General features: G+C 41.7%; 1 protein-coding gene across 11 annotated transcripts in view; it reads left to right on the top strand.

Moving 5' to 3' along the window:
* RALGAPA2 (Ral GTPase activating protein catalytic subunit alpha 2) overlaps positions 1-21,527 on the top strand; it is a 328,989-nt gene that overhangs the window by 143,934 nt on the left and 163,528 nt on the right. For all 11 annotated transcript variants that reach the window (XR_007919407.2, XM_070052134.1, XM_070052133.1 and 8 more), the window contains 3 exons: positions 6,694-6,887; positions 7,673-7,771; positions 8,006-8,161. Coding sequence is in view for 10 of the 11 variants with exons in the window: in XM_070052134.1 (XP_069908235.1) it covers positions 6,694-6,887; positions 7,673-7,771; positions 8,006-8,161 (449 nt within the window). In the remaining variant the exon portion in view is untranslated. The remainder of the gene's footprint in view (positions 1-6,693; positions 6,888-7,672; positions 7,772-8,005; positions 8,162-21,527) is intronic.

The raw sequence follows: 21,527 nt of genomic DNA, 5'->3' as shown, positions 1-21,527 counted from the left end.
AAATGCCATGTTTGATGCTATGAGAAATGAAAGGATGAATAAGTAGTAGCTACTGTTGTCTTAAGAGCTTATAAAGAGGACAGAATACAAGATTTTTATCCTAGTAGTCAACAAATAATGTGATGAAATTTACTTAAATTTTTTGAAGTTTAAGGTTAAAATCACAGGGATAGACAAATAGACTAATAGAATGGAATGCAAATCCATGCAGGCATGAGGTCATGGTATATTGTAGAGGTGGTTTTTCAGTCTGGCATGGGAAGAATGTGCTTTTCAACAAATCCCTGAGGGACAAGGATTGAGCCATGTGGAAGAAGATGAAATAGAGTCCCTACCTCACACCATGCCCACAAGTCAGTTCTAGAGGGATAAAATATTTAAATGTAAAAAAGAAATTTTAAGAACTTGGGAAGGCTTTTTTAAACGAGTAGCCTATATATATACACACACACACACATATAATATATATATTATATATAATATGTATATATACACATATATAATATATAATACATATATATGTATATATAACTTAATTGAAAATACATATTTATATGTGTATTTATTTATATATAATATGTATTATATATATTATATATATAAAATATGTATTTTCAATTAAGTCTTTGAAGTGCCCTCGTATGTAAGACAGTTTCAGAATCTCACACGATGTACTTTCACTGCTGCACATGCAAATGTTACAGAATTCCTGTCAGCATGTCGGCTTTAACTGTAGCTGTACCCGTGAAGTACATCCCTGTTGTCTGCCACTGAGCTGTGATGCAGCGACAGTTTGCCAGCATCCCCAGTCTTTCCTGCACGTAGTTTTGGCATTTTCACTGGGTTGCTCTGAACTGTTACAGAGAAAAATAACAGTGATGACCAGCAGGGCCCTGGCAGCTCACCTTCCAAAGGCCGTCAAGCGAGCAGCAGACGTCCTTGGAAAGCAGATGAGGAAGGAGAGGAGATAGGACCGGCATGGTGGGCAGCAGAATACTGGCCACTGCTGCTTCACTTTGATCGAGAAGTCCAGGGCTGATTTTTGGGCCCTAGAGACACATGCTTCTACTAGAGCCTTTGGGTTTGTGTCTTTTGCTTTTAGTTCTCACATCAAAAGAGAAATATATTTTCATAGACCCAGGCTATATTTCTGCAACACTCTTAGCAAACCTATGGAAATTTGAGGCCAAATGAAATTGTCCTTTGGTCTTAAGTGCCTGTTTTGACAATTTCCAAAACTGATTTCTTGGCTAAAATCTTTTCGTATTTGCAGAGTCCTAAACTGTAGATTTCTCTTTTAAAATCAACTATTTAGAGAAAGATGGTATAATATTATTTGTCTCTCTTAAATAAGCTTAAATGCCCATGATGTTTAGCATTTAGTAATAATGAAACAAAAATATACTAGGCTAGCATACCAGTTTACTAACAGAAGAAGGAAATAAACTAAATGTTTGATTTTTTTAGAGTGGACATGAAATTTTCTGAAATCTCTCAAATCCCCATTTTTAATTAAGAGCTCCTCCACGAGAAACCATCTCCATGTGAAATGTCAGCATCTGTTCTGTTACTTACGCCACCAGCAGAGTCATTTTGGACAACAATGTTTCAACTAATTGGAATTTTTTTTCCATAATGATTGGGAGGAAACAAACTCTAATATAGTCATTTTAAAAACTCCTAATGGTCTTAGCATATTTTGATAATGTGATGGGCTATACCCTAGGATTTTATCATTGAGGCATGAATTTTTTTGAGTGTAAAGCAGTATTGAAACATTTTTTTTTTTTTCTATTTGGGATTTTTAGCTGAGAATGTATTCAGAGAGGGACAGGTGAGGAGGTTAAAGTTGAAGGTTGAGGTTGTCACTCAAGCAAAACGCCAGTGTGAACAGAGTGCTAGAGGCTAATCTCTGTTTTGGGTGGTTGTGTTTTAGGGGTGGGAACAGAGGATGAGACAAGGCTGTAAATCGTCTAATCCTTTCACTTTGTTCCCCTGCAAGGGATTAAGGACACCACGGCATTCTTTCCAAGAAAAATAAATGCCATTTTATGCTGCTTGTTCACTTGAGGGCTTACGCTGAATCATAAGCATACGTTAAAGTTTCAGCATACCTTCTCAGGCTAACAGATGCTTGATAATTCACTTACTTTACAGATTAAACATTCGGAGGAGGAGGCTCTCTGCTAGGCTTTATTGTAAGTCAGTTGGAGAACCCAGAAGTCCCCATAATTAGGCTTTTGCTCTTTGCATCTCTGGTCTTTCAAGCACGGTGTGTAGGAATCCCAGCTCAGAGGATGTCCGCACGTTCTGAAGTGTCTCCTTGACTGAGTACATGACACTTCCGTGGGAAGGCCCTAAAGAGGGAACCGCACTGCCACGGACAGCGTCTCCATGACGCCGTGTGCCATCCTTGTGAAATCCTTTGTTTCGGGCTCCTGGAATCCTTCACTACTAATGCAGTCGGCCGTCGGCAGCCATTCTGGGATCTGCCCTTGCTCCTTTTCAGCGTCCTTCCTTCTTGCTCTCTGTTGCGCCTGTCGTTCCTTAGATCTCAAGCTTGGGCTTCAGTTTCTTTGACTGGAACTTAACAACTCTAGCGACACCTATACTTGAGATGGCGCTCAATGGGGACTGACGTTTGCCTAGAAATGACTCTGTTTATTTGTATGAGGTGAGAATAGAACTTCAGAAATATGATATTGCTAGCAAATGGTCTGAGGCCATAGAGATGGGAGTTAGTGACAGAGGTGGAACACAACTCATTGAAGTCCCTCCAAAAACTCAGAGGCAGAACAATGGTGGCTTAAACAAAAAGCCTAAGAGGTTAGACATGAAATCATAAGTTAACAACCACAGTTTTAAGGAAAAGAAGGGTTGAGGATGTTTGGCATAGCGATTAAGTTGCTGCTTGTGATGCCCTTATTCTGTACGGGAGGGCCTGGGTTCAAGTCCCAGCTCTGTTCCTGATTCCATCTTCCTGCTAATGTACACCCTTGGAAGCAGCAGACAATGGTTCAAATATTTGGTTCCCCACCACCCATGTAGAAGACCCAGATTGAGTTCCTAGCTCCTAGATCCAGCCTGGCTCTGCTCCAGCATTTGGGCCGTGAACCAGCAGATGGGAGGTAGCTTACTCACTCTCACTTTCTAAATAAATAAATATTTTTTTAATATAAAGAAAGGAGAGAAGACCACTGATTTAGTCTAGCTAACTATAAAACAGTCGCAAACTTTGAAGCAGAAATCATTATTAGGGATAATGATAATTCTGATTTTGTATGAATTTCAGAACCTCTATATATATGAAATAAAATTTAACATAATTAAAAGGAACCACTGATAAAACTATAACCATATGACAAAGTTTTAGTATTGACTGTCATTAATTGATGAATTAGGCAGAAATGAATCTTAAGAATATAGAAGACATATGATACAATTAGTATCTCTGTCTCTCTGTATCTTTTTCTGTCTCTCTCCCAAATAAATAAATTATTTTTTAAAGATTTATTTATTTATCTGAAAGTCAGGAGAGAGATAAATCTTCCATCTACTGGTTCACTCTCCAAATGCCGTTAACAGCCTGGCCAAAGCCAGGAGCCAGGATCTTCTCCCAGTTCTCCCATGTGGGTGCAGGGGCCCAAGGACTTGGGCCATCTTCCACTGCTTTCCCAGGAACATAGCAGGGAGCTGGATCAGAAGTGGTGTAGCAGGGACTCCAACCAGCACCCATATGGGATGCCAGCACTGCAGGTTGCAGCTTAACCCACTGTACCACAGTGCTGGCCAAAATAAATTATTTTGAAATAAGTAGTAGGGTGTAATGGTGGAGCCAGAATCAAGGTAACTGTTTATAATCTGTGTTAGAAACTAGTTAGGGCGCCATTGACCATGGGCGGCTGCTTCTCACCACAGAAGATGGAGAAAGTGACTTAGGGGGTTTCTTTTTTTTTTTTTTTTTATTGATGTGTCATTTACTTTTCTTTTTTTTTTTTTTTTTTTTTTTTTATCTTTTATTTAATGAATATAAATTTCCAAAGTACGACTCATGGGTTACAATGGCTTCCCCCCCCATACCGTCCCTCCCACCAACAACCCTCCCCTTTCCCACTCCCTCTCCCCTTCCATTCACATCAAGATTCATTTTCGATTATCTTAATATACAGAAGATCAGCTTAGTATACCTTAAGTAAGTATTTCAACAGTTTGCTCCCACACAGAAACATAAAGTGAAAAATAATAGATGATTTTTTTAAAATGATGATGAAATCAGATCAGACCTATTGTCATGTTTAATCCCAGTGAGAGTCAAGTTGGGAATTGAAAATTTCTTTCTTTTTTTTTTTTTTTTTTTTTTTTTTTTTTACAGAAGATCAGTTTAGTGTACATTAAGTAAAGATTTCAGTCGTTTGCACCCCCATAGAAACACAAAGTGAAATATACTGTTTGAGTACTCGTTATAGCATTAAGCCTCAGTGTACAGCACGTTAAGGACCGAGATCCTACATGAGGAGTACGTGCACAGTGACTCCTGTTGTTGACTTTACCAATTGACACTCCTGTTTATGGCATCAGTAATCTCCCTATGCACCAGTTATGAGTTTCCAAGGCTATGGAAGCCCCTTGAGTTCTCCGACTCTTATCTTGTTTAGACACGGTCATAGTCAAAGTGGAGGTTCTCTCCTCCCTTCAGAGAAAGGCACCTCCCTCTTTGAAGACCTGTTCTTTCCACTGGGATCTCACTCACAGAGATCTTTTTGCCAGAGTGTCTTGGCTTTCCATGCCTGAAATACTCTCATGGGCTTTTCAGCCAGATCCGAGTGCCTTTAGGGCTGATTGGGAAGAGATGTATAATTTGGGACATGCTCGGGCTGACTTGCCCCAATTGGTAGAGTTGGAAACATACCAGGGGATTCCAATTCAATCCCATCAAGGTGGCATGTGCCAATGCCATCTCACTACTCCAAGTGATCAATTTCAGTTCACAATTGATCATAATGAAAGGACTAAGAGTCAAAGGGAGCACATAAACAAGTCTAGTATCTGCTAACACCAACCGATAGAATAAATAAAGGGGAGAGTGATCCAACATGGGAAGTGAGATACTCAGCAGACTCATAGAATGGCGGATGTCCTAAATAGCACTCTGGCCTCAGAATCAGCCCTAAAGACTTAGGGGGTTTCTTGCCTGGAGCCACCAAACCACAGCTGAGCAGAGGTGGCTGTCTTGAAAACAAAGAATCGAATAAGAGTTTACAAACTTTCTGAATAGGAGAGAGTTAGAAGAGGCTTTTCCCTACCATTTGAGTTTTGGGAAAACGCTCCTTATATTTACTCATATATACATTTACTCCCTATATTACTCATGAGGTTACTTCAAAAAATCAGTGGAAAAAATTGAATTAAAAGATAAGATTATGTTGGTGCAAATGTGTATTCCTTGAAAATTTTTTTGAAATATCCTCATACATAGCCAAGGTTCTAAAGTACATGGCGGAATGCACACAAGACCATGCCTGCCTGTGGACTAACAAGCATGGGGAGGTCATAGGAGAAATGAGGCTAGAATTGCGGACAGGAATCCAGACATAAATGTATAGAGACGTGAGCTCCCGGGTGGCGTTAAGTCTGTGTGGGAGTGAGAAGGGAGTGAGTGTAGACAGAGAAGCTCAGAGCTCTGGGCGCCTGCAGTGTTTCCAGGTCTGTGAGACAAAGAATTAGCAAAGGAGGAAGACTAGGTCAGTGTCAGACCTGGGGGTCAAACGAATGAATGAAGCATTTCAAGGGTGAGACATGATTATTTCAGTCAGACTCTGGTGAGAACTAAAAATCGAACCCTACATGAAGCGCCAGGGAAGTCACTGGTAGCCTTCTCGAGAACAAGGGCAGTGCAGAGCAGGGCACAGGAGACGCCGAGGGCTGTGACACGTGAGGACAGAGAATGGGTTGTGCAGGGGCCCCAGGCTGAGGATTAGACAGCAGGATCTAAAACCTGGTTTGCTGGAGGTTAGAAGGGTACGGTTGGCCGCAGAAGCAGAGAGAAACAGAATTGTGAGAAAAAGGGCACAGGAAGTAGCGCTGCGAAGAAGTTCAAAGGCTGGCGAGACCCAGTGTGCCCCTGAAACGTGTGCTGCCACTGAGGCCACCCACAGAGGCACTTCAGAAAGTTTGCAGGAAGTGTGCATAATCAAAGAACCCCATGGGGTTCACAGTTTTTGCACCTAATGAGCCTTCTCATCATTCGATTTCCCACAGACTTTCTGAAGTACCCTCATTCACACCAGAAAGTATATTTTCTGTGTCATAGTGAAGCATTTTAGATTATAAGTTGTGTCTGTGTATTTCCGCCTGCTTTCCTGGTTTCTCAAATAAGCCAAAGGTGCGTGATTGTTTTAGGAAGCTTAAGACATAGTCAACCAAGCCATCTCCTACCTTTAGCCATCCTAAAGCAATAGGCGTCCACAGAACAAAATTCTGTAACTTCCGCATTACAAAATTAGACACACAGGGAAATCTTTCAATTCTTCATTAACCATTTGTTCTGGTGTGCAAAACTTCATATTTCATAATCAGATATATGTTACAAAGGAATGCTTGTGCTTTGAACTTGCTAGCACACTCTTGTCCCAGGGCCCTTGCGCCAGCTCTTATCCCTGATCGACTGATTTAACTCACGTGTTTTCTCCACAGATAGCAGTGAATACCTGGCGGATGACTGTAGTATAATTGCCGGAGGGAATCTCACTGGGTGGCACCCAGACTCTGCAGCCGTGTTATGGCGAAGAATCTTGGGAGTCCTTGGAGATGTGAATAACATCCAGTCACCCAAAATCCATGCCAAAGTTTTTGGCTATCTCTATGAACTCTGGTATAAGCTAGCAAAGGTATGTCCTGTTGTGTTACCTCTTATGCTAATACAAGGAGGTTGTTTTATCATTTAATGTAAAACTGTGTTCCAATTAACTGCTGAACATATTGTGGAACACAAAGTAAGTGTTTAGACTGTGTATATTTGATTATTGAAGAATAAATTATAATAATTGTAGTTTGAATATTTTATAAATACCCAAAGTTTATTCCATTTAGTGCAAAAGTAGAATATCACTATAAGATAGGTTAAACATAGAATATTAAGTAGTTTTAGCTCTCTTTATAAAAAATGGTACTGGTTTTATTGTATAAAATTTGAAAAAATGTGGAAAATTACAAAAAAAATTTACATTACGATCACACAGAAATAACCAGTGTTAATATGTGGTCTTATTTCTTTGGATAAACATTCTTATAAAAGTAGAATCCAGAGTACATACATTTTTATTTTGGTTCTGATGTAGATTTTCCCTATGTTAGTAATTTTTTTTTTCAGAACATGATTCATGCTTTTGTAATGTAACTTAATAAATCAATCCTTATCATTTGAAATTCAGGACCTCTTCAGCATTATTAACATTCAAGGAAAAATAATACTCTTATTTTTAGTATTTCAACCTAAAACCACATAGAGTAAGCCAGCTCATAAATCAAAGGACAATAGATCTCACAATAAAACCTCATGAATATTATAGATTTTCAGTCAACCTGCAGAAATTTAATTAGAAGCTGCTATTTGGCCTTGGAAGACAATATTGAAATATTTACTTTCCCTACAATGTTCCCCTTTGTGAATCAGATTCGGGATAACCTAGCAATAAGCCTGGACAACCAGTCTTCTCCATCCCCTCCGGTCTTGATCCCGCCACTCAGAATGTTTGCATCATGGCTATTTAAGGCAAGTGGATATGTGTTTATTCTTTTATTGCAATTTCCTCTTCCTTTCTGAAATTGAGTTTGAAAATGTAATTGCCCAAGACGGCATGTTTTGAGGACAGGCAGGGTCTTCCTAAAGCCACTGCATTCTGCATCTCCATAAACAAACTCTTCTGGAAAACCGAGCAGTGAATGAAATGTCGCAATGCTCCGCATCTGGACTTGATTTAATCTGGAAACATCATCTCCTTGGCAGGCAACGACGCTGCCAAATGAATATAAGGAAGGCAAACTGCAAGCCTACAGGCTCATCTGTGCCATGATGACCAGACGCCAGGACGTGCTGCCAAACTCGGATTTCCTGGTGCATTTTTACCTTGTGATGCACCTGGGATTAACCAGCGAGGATCAGGTATTCTGTGGCTCCTTTGTCATGATTGCCCATCAGTTGGAATCTGCATGCCACTTTTTATAGAAAATCCATCAGAAATGTCGATTTTCTCAGTAGTTCTGACTCACACGCACAGCGACCCTAGCACCCTTTCAGAATTGTTAAGGCAGGCTTTCTCACATCCCTGCTTCTTCACATGCCAGCTTTGTGTTGTGGCCACTTAAAGTTGAATTTTATTCTTTGGTCTGTGTGATCTAATCTCTGCCTCTGTGGTCATCCTCAAATACTGGTCATTTAAAGACACTTGGAAACTGTTGGTGTAGCATTTGAGATGTTTTTGTGAAAGACGTCACCCATAAATTACGAGTCTGACATTTCCTGATGAGGAGTTATTTTAATTTCACCCAAAGAAATTGAAGTTTCGGTTCAGTTGAAACAGAAAAGCCCAAGGAACTAGTAACTACAGCCCTTTCTTGTAGACTTTGGATTGAGTGGGTGTGGGGTGGCCAGCCCCTGGATCCCCTCCCTTGGCAAGACCTCTCCAGTTGTAGGGGAAAGGGTGCAGGCCGGGACTCGTGGCTCTTGACTTGGTATGAGAGTATCAAGCAGGGAAGTGATGCGAGGGATTTGTACCTCACAAAGAGTGTGGGCTCCACTTGGAAGATGGGTTTGAAAACATGGTCCTAGGTAGGACAGAGGAGATTTGGCCCAGAGATGGAGATTAGTAGGAAATGGTTACACTATTACAGATTTTTTGAATGGTGAAAACTTTGATGGTAGCTTCAGAAATGGGAAACAAATAGAAAAGATTCAAAAATTTCTAAAATATTTCATCACTAGATCTTCTCAACCAGTTATAGGTGTGGGGAGTCTCAGTATTTACCCCTCAAATTATATAGTTACCATAAGCTTGAGTCATTTATTAGCGGCCAAGTAGCTGTCCCTGCTTCTACGTACTTTATTCTCGAAGGTTTTTGCAGACACATAGTTCTGATGCCCCTGGGGAACCCGTGCAAAGTCACTCTCCTGACAGCCAGCTCACTGTGTTGCTTCAGAATGTTCTTGACCCTTCCCAACCCTAAGGTACTCTAGAAAGATTTTTGCAGTATATTCGGATACATTCTCTGAGCTTTAATCCTTGAGTTTTTACCTGAGTACTGACCACACTGTGCTAGTGAGTTGTCTTTGTCCTGTTTGCTCTGATATTAGCAGCTTCAAGAAGCCATCTGTCTTGCAAAGTCTGTCTTACTTCCTAAATAAATAGCGATATGAGGTAGAGTTGTTTGTCCTCTCTGCTGAGATGTTTCACAGTCATCACTGCAGGTGGAAGTGTCCTTCACAGGGCACATGGAAGGTTAAAGAAGAAAATTAGTTTCCACAGGCAATGAGTTCCCTTCAGTTAAAGAACCGAGACAGGAAGGTGTAATTGACGGTGCTCTACCTTAAAGCAAGGTTCTTCTAAAATTTTGCAAGAAGAATGTTTACTTGAAAATAAGCAAGTGTAGAATTTTTTTTATTTAATAAAACATTTGAAGTAACACTTCATATTGTTTGAGAGATTTTTCTAAATAATAATAAATAGGTATGAGTTTAGAATCACTTTTATTTTAAGGTGTGTTTATGTGAAAAAAAATGAATCAACAAAGCATGATGAAATAAGAATGTATATTAGCATTTGGGAGCCCCAAATGAAAGATTTTACAGATTATTTCCAAAACACACTTTACAATGGCAAAAAAGAAGTTTTCAAATTTTATTCTTATATTTTTGTACATTTTAATGTATGTTATGTTTCTAGTTAGTGAACTTTTATAGTTCTTTGTAAAAATAAATATTAAAAGATGTCCAATGCTAATAATTATCTCAACATCCAGACTTCTGAGACAAAATGGGGCTATCATAAATGTCTATTTTATAATAAGCCTATTGTTCAGGACATTGGAGTCTGAATTTTTATATGTTTTAATAGAATTGACTGTTTTCTTTAACCTTAATAATTGTTGGTATATATTTTAGAAGCCCTGACTTTCTGCCAAACAGCATTATTCTAAACAAACTTTATTCCTCTGCCAGAAGAAAATTATGCAAAAGATCTGCTAATGAAAGAAACTTTTCTCATTCAAGTAAGAAATGTCTCTGGTAATTAGTTTAACTTTTGGTCCACATGTCTAAATAGATGATGGTAGTTGTTCCAGAACCTATATGTACTTCTGAAAACACATGTTATGTTAATTATAGAAAGAAAAGAAGGCATTTTCTTTAGAGAGTACAGTTAAATTGTTTAATTGGCAAGCTGTGCACCTGTGACTGGTACAGGCTCAGGGCCTGTTTGCATCATGTTAGAATTGTCAAAGAGCCACACTTCTCCATAGCTTGGCAGTAAGAGGACTCACTTATGCAGAGAGAACCTGGAGGAATTTCCTGTGCTTTTCAATAAGACTAGTAATAGCAAATGCTATTTAACGTATAATATTATCAGTTTTGTGGTACCCGTGAACTCCAAAGTGGGTTTTCCTCTGGTGGCCTCTGGGTGGCACACTTGTCCGCACTCGGCTGGGTGGTTTGCCACTGCTGTAGTGCTCACGGGGCTGGAACCTTGTGCTGTGTGTGGCATGGTCTTCTCACAAAATGCCTTTCTAAACCTTAGAGTATCAAAACTGTGACAGTAGTGACTCATAAAGCATTGAATTATAAATAAGCTCTAGTATGTTAAAAGTCTGCCAAGCATAATGGTGCTGCTAGTAATTAGTTTAAAAAACTGACTGTAAAATAGATGTGTCACAAATTGCTTGATATTGTATGACACAATATAAAATCATGATTTCATCTAATATTATATCAGGTTCATTATGTAAACCAATATTAGTCATCTTCGTTTAAAAAAATAATAGTACATGTACCAAACAGTCAGAATTCAAAATGTATTACATTCCAAAACAACTGTTTTTAGGATATTTTCACCAGTTGTAGCTACCCTAATAACTTAATAATTTAATAACTAACACAATGACCGTATCACGCATTTCCCACAGTACATACATAGTGTGGATTTGTGGTTTGTTAGTATAATTGAAAACATGCTTTGAAATGGCTCTATTTTTTCCTTGACAATGAATTTTTTTAAATTGATCCTGTTACTAGTTTAGAAAATAATTAGGATCATAAACACTTTCATAATAACTATAAATTGTGTAGAAAATGCGGGGTGACATGTAGCACTGCGCGGCCTGCCTGTGAAGGGTTCTCCCTGTGCTCACTCTGCCTGGGGGGCAGATGAGGGTGACTAGAGGGGGCTCATTTCCACGCTGTTCCTCAGGCCTAGGCTCTGGGCTGGGGCATGCGTGGTGCTGGCCCACTGATTCTGCTCTGCCGTTGAGTTCAGTAAATATCACGACCCACGTTATTAGTAATGAAGATTCAAAAAATATTGAGAACTTTGGCTCAATGCCACAGATTTAAAAAAAGAAGACAACTATTAGAATCCACACACAGGCTTGCTCTGCTCCACGGGGTGTGTCTCACAGCTGATGTGTTGGTCAGAGGGTCCTTGATGTTGTTCCTCTCTTCTGTTTTGTCTTACCTGGGCTCTGGTCTGGGCTTCAGCCCACTTCAGAATCTTCCTTCTTGGATGCCCTCCCCCAACCTGTCAGTCAGTGCCTTCCTATAGTAGTAGCCTTCCGAGTTTTTCTCATCTTTCCATGTCTCTTCTGAAGCCATTCTTGGTTGTTCTTAGTTTTTCCTAATGTTTAAGCAGCTTTTTCACCTCAGTCTTCCCCAAAGTATTTTGACATGAAAGGAGCTATGTTTTAGATTTATTAAAAACAGTTCCTATTAATTTCATGATTATTTAAAACATATGGAAAGATCAATATGTGTGAAATGGAAAAGGACAGTTGAGGAAAAGAATTTTATTTTCATGTTTGTAAGAACATATATCAAAGACTGGAAAGTTTTCTTAAAATAAGCGAACTATTTCTTAACAATGACTTACAGATTTAATGTCTTAATGTAATTTGTCTGTTGTACATCAAAGTTAAATTCTCTTTTAAATGCAAAGCTCACATTAATGCAAAATTATTGTTGTAAATTTGCATACAGAAATGTGGGTAAATATGTGGGTCTCTGTCATTTCCATCTATAAAGTCGGATTATCATATTTTGTAGTACGCCAAAAAGAATATGAGCTGGGGAAGTACATCTTACTCTGCTCTGGGGTAACCATGGAGCTATAGATTTGAATCCTAACAGCACAGAGCTATGATGTAGTGTAACCCGTGTGATAAGTTATAGAAGTTATAAACGTGGACCTCGGATCAGCCTGTCTGGGGCCCCGTCTTGGCTTTCTCATGTTATTAGCCAGGTCATTTGGGCTCACTGTGCTTTCGTTCCCTGAGCATGGTTATAGTGTCTACCTCTGAGTGTTGTTTGAAGCAGGTAACGCACAGTCTAGAGAGTGGCTGTGATGGCCCCCAGTCCCCAAGAGCCATGTAATAACACTGGGGACAACAACCCAGTGCCCTTGTATATTTTATTTTTCTGATAGTATAAAGTGTTGCTTTTTTTCCTTCCGCATGTATTAGCTTACTTTTGAGTATAATGATTGACTAAAAAGTGAGACTAGGTGTTGTGGAATTTGCAAACACAGAGAAATAGCCACTCCTCGTGCTGGGGGTCAGGCACAAGTGTATAAAAATCTGTATTTTACCCTTGGATGCTCGTGACCCAGAAATGTCTCTCCAGTGCCCATAGCCATCAGCTCACTGTCCACCTGCTTCCAGCCCACCCAACGTGCCTTCTGCTTGAGGGAATCCAGGAAGCCGAATTCTGCCTGGCCTAGACTCTTTCCAGCTGGGATGGCAGCCACCCAGGTTCTGTCTAGCAGAGGCACCTACACAGCCCTTGAAAGCTGACTTGGGAAGTGGCGGGTGGCAACGCGAGGGAGCTGCTGCTCTTGCCATGGGCTGTCCAGGCACCAGCGTCACTGCTGACAAGAGCAGGCTGCAGGCTGTGGTACAGCTGGCGGTTTCTGCTTGCTGCCTTTTCGCTGGCTGTGGAGGTTCGTGCTTGGTTCCTGGGCACTTTGAGAAATCTGTGAGCCACCCAACGGCCTGCTGTAAATAGGCCTCTTTTCTTCATCTCAGGAAAGTGGGTTCTGTTGTCTGCAGGTGGGGCCCTGACTTAACCGGCATCTGCTCTGCAGGGTGCTGGGTGTGCTGTGTTCCAGCAACCTCATCACACCCTGGCCTACACAGCAGTTACGAAGTGTAGCATTAATTGAATGTGCTTGCTTTTTCTTAATTTTAGCCATTCATTCTGTATCCACAAATATTTACCTTGCTTCAAGAACATTTTACTTTCATTTAACCTCATATCTTAATGAACCTTCGCCACACCAATGTTAAAACATAATTTTAAGCATCATAGATAGAGAGCAATAATCTATCATAGAAGTCAAAATAGTTCATGATTTTCTTAATGGATGTTACAACCTCCTCTCATGGGGTGTATGATGGAATAGGATAATAATAAACAGTCGTTTGTAAAAAGATCCCATGAGGTCCTCCTGTGAGCGTAAGACTCAGCAGTGAGCTCTGAAAGCAGGGTGCCGAGGTGACACTTGTAAATCGGCCGTGCCTCACTCTTTTTTAATAACCCCAGACACCCTGTATCATGCAGTGATATGTAATAATTGCATCACCTTTTCTCAGACAAAGGATTCTTCTTTGCTGAAAATTTAGACGTAACTAGAACCATGTGTGTTAGATATAGGTATACAATTCCAAATATACTTAAGAGCAAAGAAAACCAAGCACTCAGTTCCAGAAAAAGTTGAGAATTAAGATGACCTTGCTTACAGTCCAACTATGGAAATAGCGTTAATGTATTTCTCCAGAGTGCTCGTTCCATTCAGCAAGGTGATTTTACCAAGGTTGGAAATCACAGTATTTTAATTCAGTGCTAGCTAGGAAAGTATGTATGTTTTTAATTTAGGGATGTAACTAATGTTGAGAAGATTAAATAATAAACTTGTAAATCAGTAGAGGAATTTTAGAAGGCCAACTGTAAAAGCTTCATTTAAAAGCAATTTAAAACTACAGGTTTGAATAGTGAGTAAAAAATAGAACTCATTCTCAGCCTTTTCCCTATACCTTTTTTTTTTTTTTTTAGATTTATTTATTTTGAGAGGTGGAGTTACAGAGAGAGGCAGCGAGAGAGAGGTCTTCCATCTACTGGTTCACTCTCCAACTGACCACAATGGCCAGAGCTGAGCTGATCCAAAGCCAGGGGCTTCTTCCAGATCTCCCATGTGGGTGCAGCATCCCATATGGGCGCTGGTTCGAGTCGTGGCTGCTCGTCTTCTGATCTAGCTGTCTGCTATGACCTGGGAAAGCAGTGGAAGATGGCCCAAGCCCTTGGACCCCTGCACTTGTGTGGGAGACCTGGAAGAAGCTCGTGGCTTCAAATTGGCACAACTCCAGCCATTTCGGCCATTTGGGGAGTGAACCAACGAATTTGGAAGACCTTTCTCTCCCTCTGTGCCTGTGCCTCTCTATAACTCTGCCTTTCAAATAAATAAATAAATCTTTAAAAAAAATTTCAAGGAACTCACATGAGCCAAATGGTAAAAATTGGACGTTAGATAACATAATTTCAGTTTTTTATAAGTTGAAGGAAAATGAAGGACTAGAAATATAAAGAGAACGCAGAGTCCCTGAGAGAGACCCATGGAAGTCTTGGATTCACACCTGCAGTGACTGTGAAGACCTGCAGCTTGGGCTGCTGCTCTGACGTGCCCCGTGTCCTAAGAGAGCCAGATGGCTTGTGTTCTTATGCTCTGACATGTTATATGTACAAGGACAAGTACAAGGCCTTAAGTAAACAATTGGTGTTGACAACAATCTGGATCGTTTCTCTCCTCCTGTAGCCATACTTTGATTTTACTTAAGAAGGGATTATTAAATCCTTTTAAATATATATATCCTCACCAAAAAAGTGGTGGGGTGGGGAAAGAGTCTTCCAAGGTTTCAGGATATTATATGGCTTCAAAATATACTGAATAAATGGCTTTTATATGGCAAGTTGCATGTTCGGCACTGGGAGGCAACTGGGAGGTTGCCTTAGTTTGTCACTCACTGGCGCAGGGCTTCTCCCAGACTCCCTGGTTGCAAGTGGTCGGGAGTGAGCTGGACTGCAGGACCTGTAAGGCCCTTTACCAGGGAACATTCTGGGTGCCCCTGATTTATCTTTATCTTTAGGCATTTTGGTACTAGGATCACATGACTCTTTCCTAAATAAGGCACAAGGTCCAATAACATTTTTTTTAAAATATTTATTTATTTATTTGAATGGCAGAGGTACAGAGAGACAGAGAGAAGAGAGAGAGAGAGGTCTTCTATCCATTGGTTCACTCCCTAGATGGCCACAATGGCTGGAAGCCAATCTGAAGCCAGGAGCCAGAAACTTCTTCAAGGTCTCCCATAGGGGTGCAGGGATCCAAGGACTTGGGCCATCTTCCACTGCTTTCCCAGGCCATAGCAGAGAGTAGGATCGGAAGCGGAGCAGCTGAAAGTCGAACTGACACCCATATGGGATGCTGGCCCTGCAGGCAGTGGCTTTACCCGCTATGCCACAGCGCCGGCACCTGCATAACATTTTCATATTGAATATTTTCCCTCATCATAATAAAGACCTCATCAGGTTCTGAGGGCATGGAGAGACAAACAAGCCATCAGCAACACCCCCACTGCAAAGGAACAAAATAAAAGGACATGTCTGGAGAATTGGGCTGTTTTGAATATTCTCCTAGCTAAGTTAGTTTGAAAGCAACTTGTAGAGGAATTGGAACTTAGAAGGACTTTTAAAGATGGATAGAATTGAGGCCAGCCCTGTGGCGCAGCAGGTTAATGCCCTGGCCTGCAGTGCCAGCATCCCATATGGGTGCCGGTTTGAGACCCGGCTGCTCCACTTCCAGTCCAGCTCTCTGGTATGGCCTGGGAAAGCAGTAGAAGATGGCCCAAGTCCTAGGGCCCCTGCATCCTTATGGGAGACCCAGAAGAGCCTCCTGGCTCCTGGCTTCGGATTGGTGCAGCTCTGACTTTTGTGGCCAGTTGGGGGAGTGAACCAGCGGATGGAAGCCCTCTCTCTCTCTCTACCTCTCCTCTCTCTCTGTAATTCTGCCTTTCAAATAAATAAATCAATCTTAAAAAAAAAAAAAAGATGGATAGGATTTAGACTGTAGGGTAGGAAGCAAAATGAAAACTTTCTGTGTCAGTAATATAGAACTTCACAGGCCAAGTTCTAGGAGTGTCAGCCCGAGTAGTTTTAATTTAGTGCCAGAGGCATGCTTGGAAATATGTGACCATGAGTCTAGGCAGCACTTTAGAAAGCCTTGACTCCAAGCAGTTTTCATCCCATGGATAGAGCAAGGAGTTATTGAGATTTTTAAAGCGTGATGCTCAACATGACCAAAAAGCATTTTAAGAAGCTTACACCACAGTGGTTATGAGAGCTGGATTATAATCATGAGAGGACAATGACGGCAAGAACAAAGAATTCTTAATAGCTCAGGGCAAGGTCACACAGGCTAGCAAGACCTGAGACACAGATGGGGTTTATGTGTGTCTGTGTGTAAACTTACTTATATGTGTGTGTATGTTTAGCCATATACATTAAATGTGCATATGTATGTATGCATATGTTTTGTGCATTTGTTTGAAATATTTTGATTCAGAAAGGCCAGAAGATGAATTGAGAAAAAGAAGAGGGCTGGGTACATGTTCCTAAAGTTGTAACTCTGAAGTATATGAAGTTTAAAACTGTAAAGCTGTATAGTTCTACATACAATCCTGCAGACTTACTTCTAAGGGTACAGTTTAATAACTTGCCATGGGACCCCAAATCCCCTTAAGCTGGGTGGTAAAAATTACCATCTTAAGTGTTAAAGTGATCATATGGATAGGATTAAGGATCTGGTAATAATCATAAATAGAATTAAAAAGGAGAGAATGTTCCAACATAGGAAGCAGTCCACACAGCAGACTCAGAATGACAATCGCTCTAAACAGCACTCTGACTTAGGCATCCTTGTCTGGCTGAAAAGTCCACAAGAGCATTTCAGGTATGGAAAGCCAAGACACAGAGGCAGAAAATGTCCTACATGAAGGACCTCTGTGGGTGAGACCCCAGCAGAAAGTGGTCATCAAAGAAGGATTTACTTTTCTTTGAAGGAAGAAGAGAACTTCCACTATGCCTATGGCCTTGTCTGAATACTGATGGAGTTTGTGGGTTCAAAAGGCTTCCATGGCCTAGGCAGCTCATGTCAAGAGCCTTGGGTGATCACTGATGTCATACATAGGAGTGTTAATTGTTAAATTAACAACAGGAGTCACTGTGCACTAACTTCCTATGCAGTGCCTATGTCCTCAAAGAATTGTATTATAACTATGTCTAAGTGCTCCCAAAAGATGTATCATTCTTGGGTGCTTCGTTAAAGTTAATTAAGTTTCTTAAAAAAAATGAAGTGAAATTACCTTCAAGATGCAATGACTTTGAACAACCCAGGTCTCAACTATTGAGGAACAGTTTTTTTGTTTTTTGTTTTTTTCCACCGTGCAAATTGTTGAACTCCTTACTTAGTATAGAGTTAATCTTCTGTGTATAAAGTTAATTGAAAATGGGTCTTAGTGGAGAATGGGACTGGGAATGAAAGAGGAAGGAGGAGGAGGAGGAGGAGGGGTGGGAGGGCAGGTATGGTGGGAAGAATCACTTTATTCCTGAAGTTGTACTTATGAAATGCATGAAGTCTGTATTCCTTAAATAAAAGGTTTCTTTGGGGAGGAAATAAAAAAAAAAGAGGAAGAAGGGTGGGTAGGGTAGAATGGAGGTGACTATAACTGTCAGCGCCTGTCTTACTGCTCCAGATCTGGGCAGTACAGACCAGCAGGTGCATCAGAGGACACACCAAGAGTGTCCCCAAAGAATTAGTGCCTGCTAGGATTTAGAAAAGTATGGGAAAGATTTCCAGGGACATTCTCTTTCTACTTGTTTTCTACCCCCTGTGAGAATTCAGACAGTTGGCATGCTAATTATATATTTATTTAAAGGTATTCAAGCAGAGCTTTGAATAAGTCTCTGTTAGTAAGTTTGAATAAAAGTCTCTGTTACTTGATGTTTTTGCTAGTTTTGTTACTATGTTTTTGAAAGTAATTTGCCACTTAAAATGTGTTTTAAAATATTTATATTTATTTAAATTATTGGGATTTTGTTGAATATAAGGGTTTACTACAGCAGTAAACAAAACTTTCCAGTTTGACTTCAGTCTGTTGGAGGAATAACATTTACAAGGATGGGTGATATGTCTAAACCCTTTCCTAACATGTATTGTTAATAATTCTTATTATGTACTTATACAGATTCAAAGTGATAAAATATAGAGGCAATCATAAAATTAATGTATGTCATCAGGTAAAATTCCGTGGCTTCTGGTATTTCCCATAAAATTTCAGGGGACTATAAAAGCCATAGATGAGGGGTTGGTGCTGTGGTGCAGTGGGTTAAAGCCCTAGTCTGCAGTGCTGGCATCCCATATGGATGCCGGTTCGAGTCCCAGCTGCTCTACTTCCAATCCAGCTCTCTGCTGTGGCCTGGGAAAGCAATGGAAGATGGCCCAAGTCCTTGGGCCCCTGCACCTGCATGGGAGGCCTGGAGGAGGCTTCAGGCTCCTGGCTCCAGATTGGCGCAGCTTCCAGACATTGCAGTCATCTGAGGAGTGAACCAGAGAATGGAAGACACACTCTCACTCTCTCTCACTCTCTCTCTCTCTCTCTCTCTCTCTGCCTCTTTGTAACTCTGCCTTTCAAATAAATAAATAAATAAATATTTTTTAAAAAGCCATAGATGAATTAAGCTTTGTCAAAAAAGATTTATTATGACTTCATTCTGCTGCCAGTGCCCATGGAGATTTCAGATAGACGGCTGCACCAAAACAGTAAGCCAGAGTGGGTGTTTTTTTTTTTCTTTTCTGTTACAGCTGTAAAGCCAGTAATTATTTTCATTAAGCTGCAGACGGAGCCCACTTACACCACAGTAAGGAAAGTGGAAATATGTAGAAAGCAACAGATGGCAGAGCCCTGGGTTCTGAGGTATAACACAAGTGCGGTGAGCTTGTTTGACAGCTTTAGAGAGTGTAAGATGATAGCATGGGCGGCTGATGGGGGCGGAGGGGTCAGTCTACCCTGGAAGCCAAGAAGGAGAGCTGTGTTTGATTTCCCTGGATGGGCTTCTTTCAAGTAAATGCTGTCAGCGATGAAGATGAATTCTGTATATGAAATCACTTAAACCGCAAAAATATAGTAGCAGTTCAGTATATGTGGAAAAGAGGAAAGATCCTGTTCTTACCAGACTGTTACCATATGATATAGTATAGATGCCAGCCTGTGTGTGTCGTCTTTAGAAACTTATTTATTTTGAGAGGCAGAGAGAGTGACTTAAAGAAGGAGCTCCCCCATGCCTGCAACTGCTTGGGCAGGGCCAGTGCCGAAACCAGGAGCCGGGGCCTCAGTCCAGGTCACCCACGTGGCCGGCAGGAACCCAGCTGCTTGAATTATCATCACTGCCTCCCAGGGTCTGCTTTATCAGGGAGCTACAGTCAGGAGCTGCAGTCGAACCCAAGTGCGTCCTTGTGGGACAGAAGCATCTTCACCACCAGGACAAACACCTGCCGCCTGAGTTCTTCAGTAGAAAGCCTGGTTTTGTTTTGCCCTCAGGTCTCTCTGGATGGAGACCCTATGACCATGGCCTCTTTAATTCTGCATTTATTGCTAAGCAGTCAATACTTTGTTACCAAAAGAAGTAGAATACGGATCCGATTCATTCTGAGCTCATGTGAAAATGACCTGAAGAGGGTTCTGTCCGGAAGCCTGCCGCAGAGTGGTGTGGCCTGCCGCTTCCCCGACAGAGAAGTGCTCAGTCAGTGTGTTGGCTGAGAGACAACTGAAGGGAGAAAGGGGGCTTGCCTCTTCCACGCGTTCCGTGGCATCACGGAGAAGAGCAGGTGACCGAGCTCGAGCTGCTGTGGTTGAGACCTGGGCTCCGATTTCAGAGCCGACATGAACTTTCTGCTGTGGAATGCCTGTCAGCTTGTCGGCTTTCCTTAGCCTAGAAGAGTGATTGGCAGGGGGAAGCGGGGGGTGTTGCCTCCCCCCCCCCCCGCCAAGGAACGTATGGCAATTTCTGGAGACATTTTTGGTCGTCACAGCTGGGGAGGGGGAGTGTCCTGGCATCTAGCAGGAAGAGCCCAGGCGTGGGGGAGTCTCACAGAGGCACAGAGAATCCATGACCCTACATGCCGACAGCACCGACCGAGGTGGGGAGCCTTGCCAAGTACATATGATCCCGGACGCGGGGAACAGTGAGGCTGCATGCATTAAAGGACGAAGCTCGGTACTCAACAAAGTTTGAAAGACCCTCTTAATTTAACCAAGTAAATTAAATCATAGGAAAAATCTAGCCAGGGAGACTGCAGTAGAAAGCAAGAGAAGCAAATGTTTTAGGTTGAATTATATGAAAATTGCCAATATTCGGCTGTTCTTCAAAAGGGTGGGTGCAATTTCATATGGTTCAACTTACTAAATTCTGCATGTATTCCTTTAAAAAAAAAAGAAAAAACCTCAATATTATTTGACTTAAAAAAGTGAAGCATGGATCTGATTAATTCCCAGTTAATGTGAAAATGATCTGAGGTGGATTCAATCTGGAAGTCCGCTGTGCAGCGGTGTGGCCTGCAGCCGCGCAGCCCGGGGCACTGCGAGCCTGGGTGCAGGCAGGGGGCTCGAATCCCACCGGTGCCTACCCGTTCCCCAGGTGCAGCTGAAGGGAAGGAGGAGGGCCGAGCTCAGAGCTGGCCCCGGGAGGAGCTGGCATGTGGACGCAGATAATTGCCTTCTTCTCGGGTCTGCAGCCATGCTGTGGAGAGAGAGAATCTGCTGCCTTCCCTGCCGATCAGGGCTGGTGGGCAGGGTCCAGTTCACTGCCAGCAAACATGCTCTAGACCTGGCTGTGCTGTTCACATGCAGCAGGGGCTTGATTTGGGTCTGTGAGCTTCTGCAGCCCTGAAGCGCTTGATCCAGGGCCCTCTGGCCATCTCTCGGCGGCGTGGAGTAAAAGGAAGCCGGAGCCCTGGTCTCGCACCCTGAGTTAGGGACCTCATGGCCTTTCCTCCCTTGAGCTGCTTGTTCCATGAAATGGGTCCTCGGCGGCTCTGTCTGGGCCCTAGGAAGGTGAGGGCAGTCGGGCCCTCGGTAGGTGCTGGCTGGGGCAGCTGTTGACTTGCAAGAGCACCTTGAACCAGGACGCACTGGGGGGCTGAAAGATGGCTTCTGGGGTATTT

This window comes from Oryctolagus cuniculus, chromosome 11 (assembly GCF_964237555.1).
Source record: "Oryctolagus cuniculus chromosome 11, mOryCun1.1, whole genome shotgun sequence".
NCBI classification, from domain to species: domain Eukaryota; kingdom Metazoa; phylum Chordata; class Mammalia; order Lagomorpha; family Leporidae; genus Oryctolagus; species Oryctolagus cuniculus.
The sequence above is the reverse complement of the archived record's forward strand: the minus strand, read 5'-3'. Positions and strand labels throughout refer to the sequence as shown.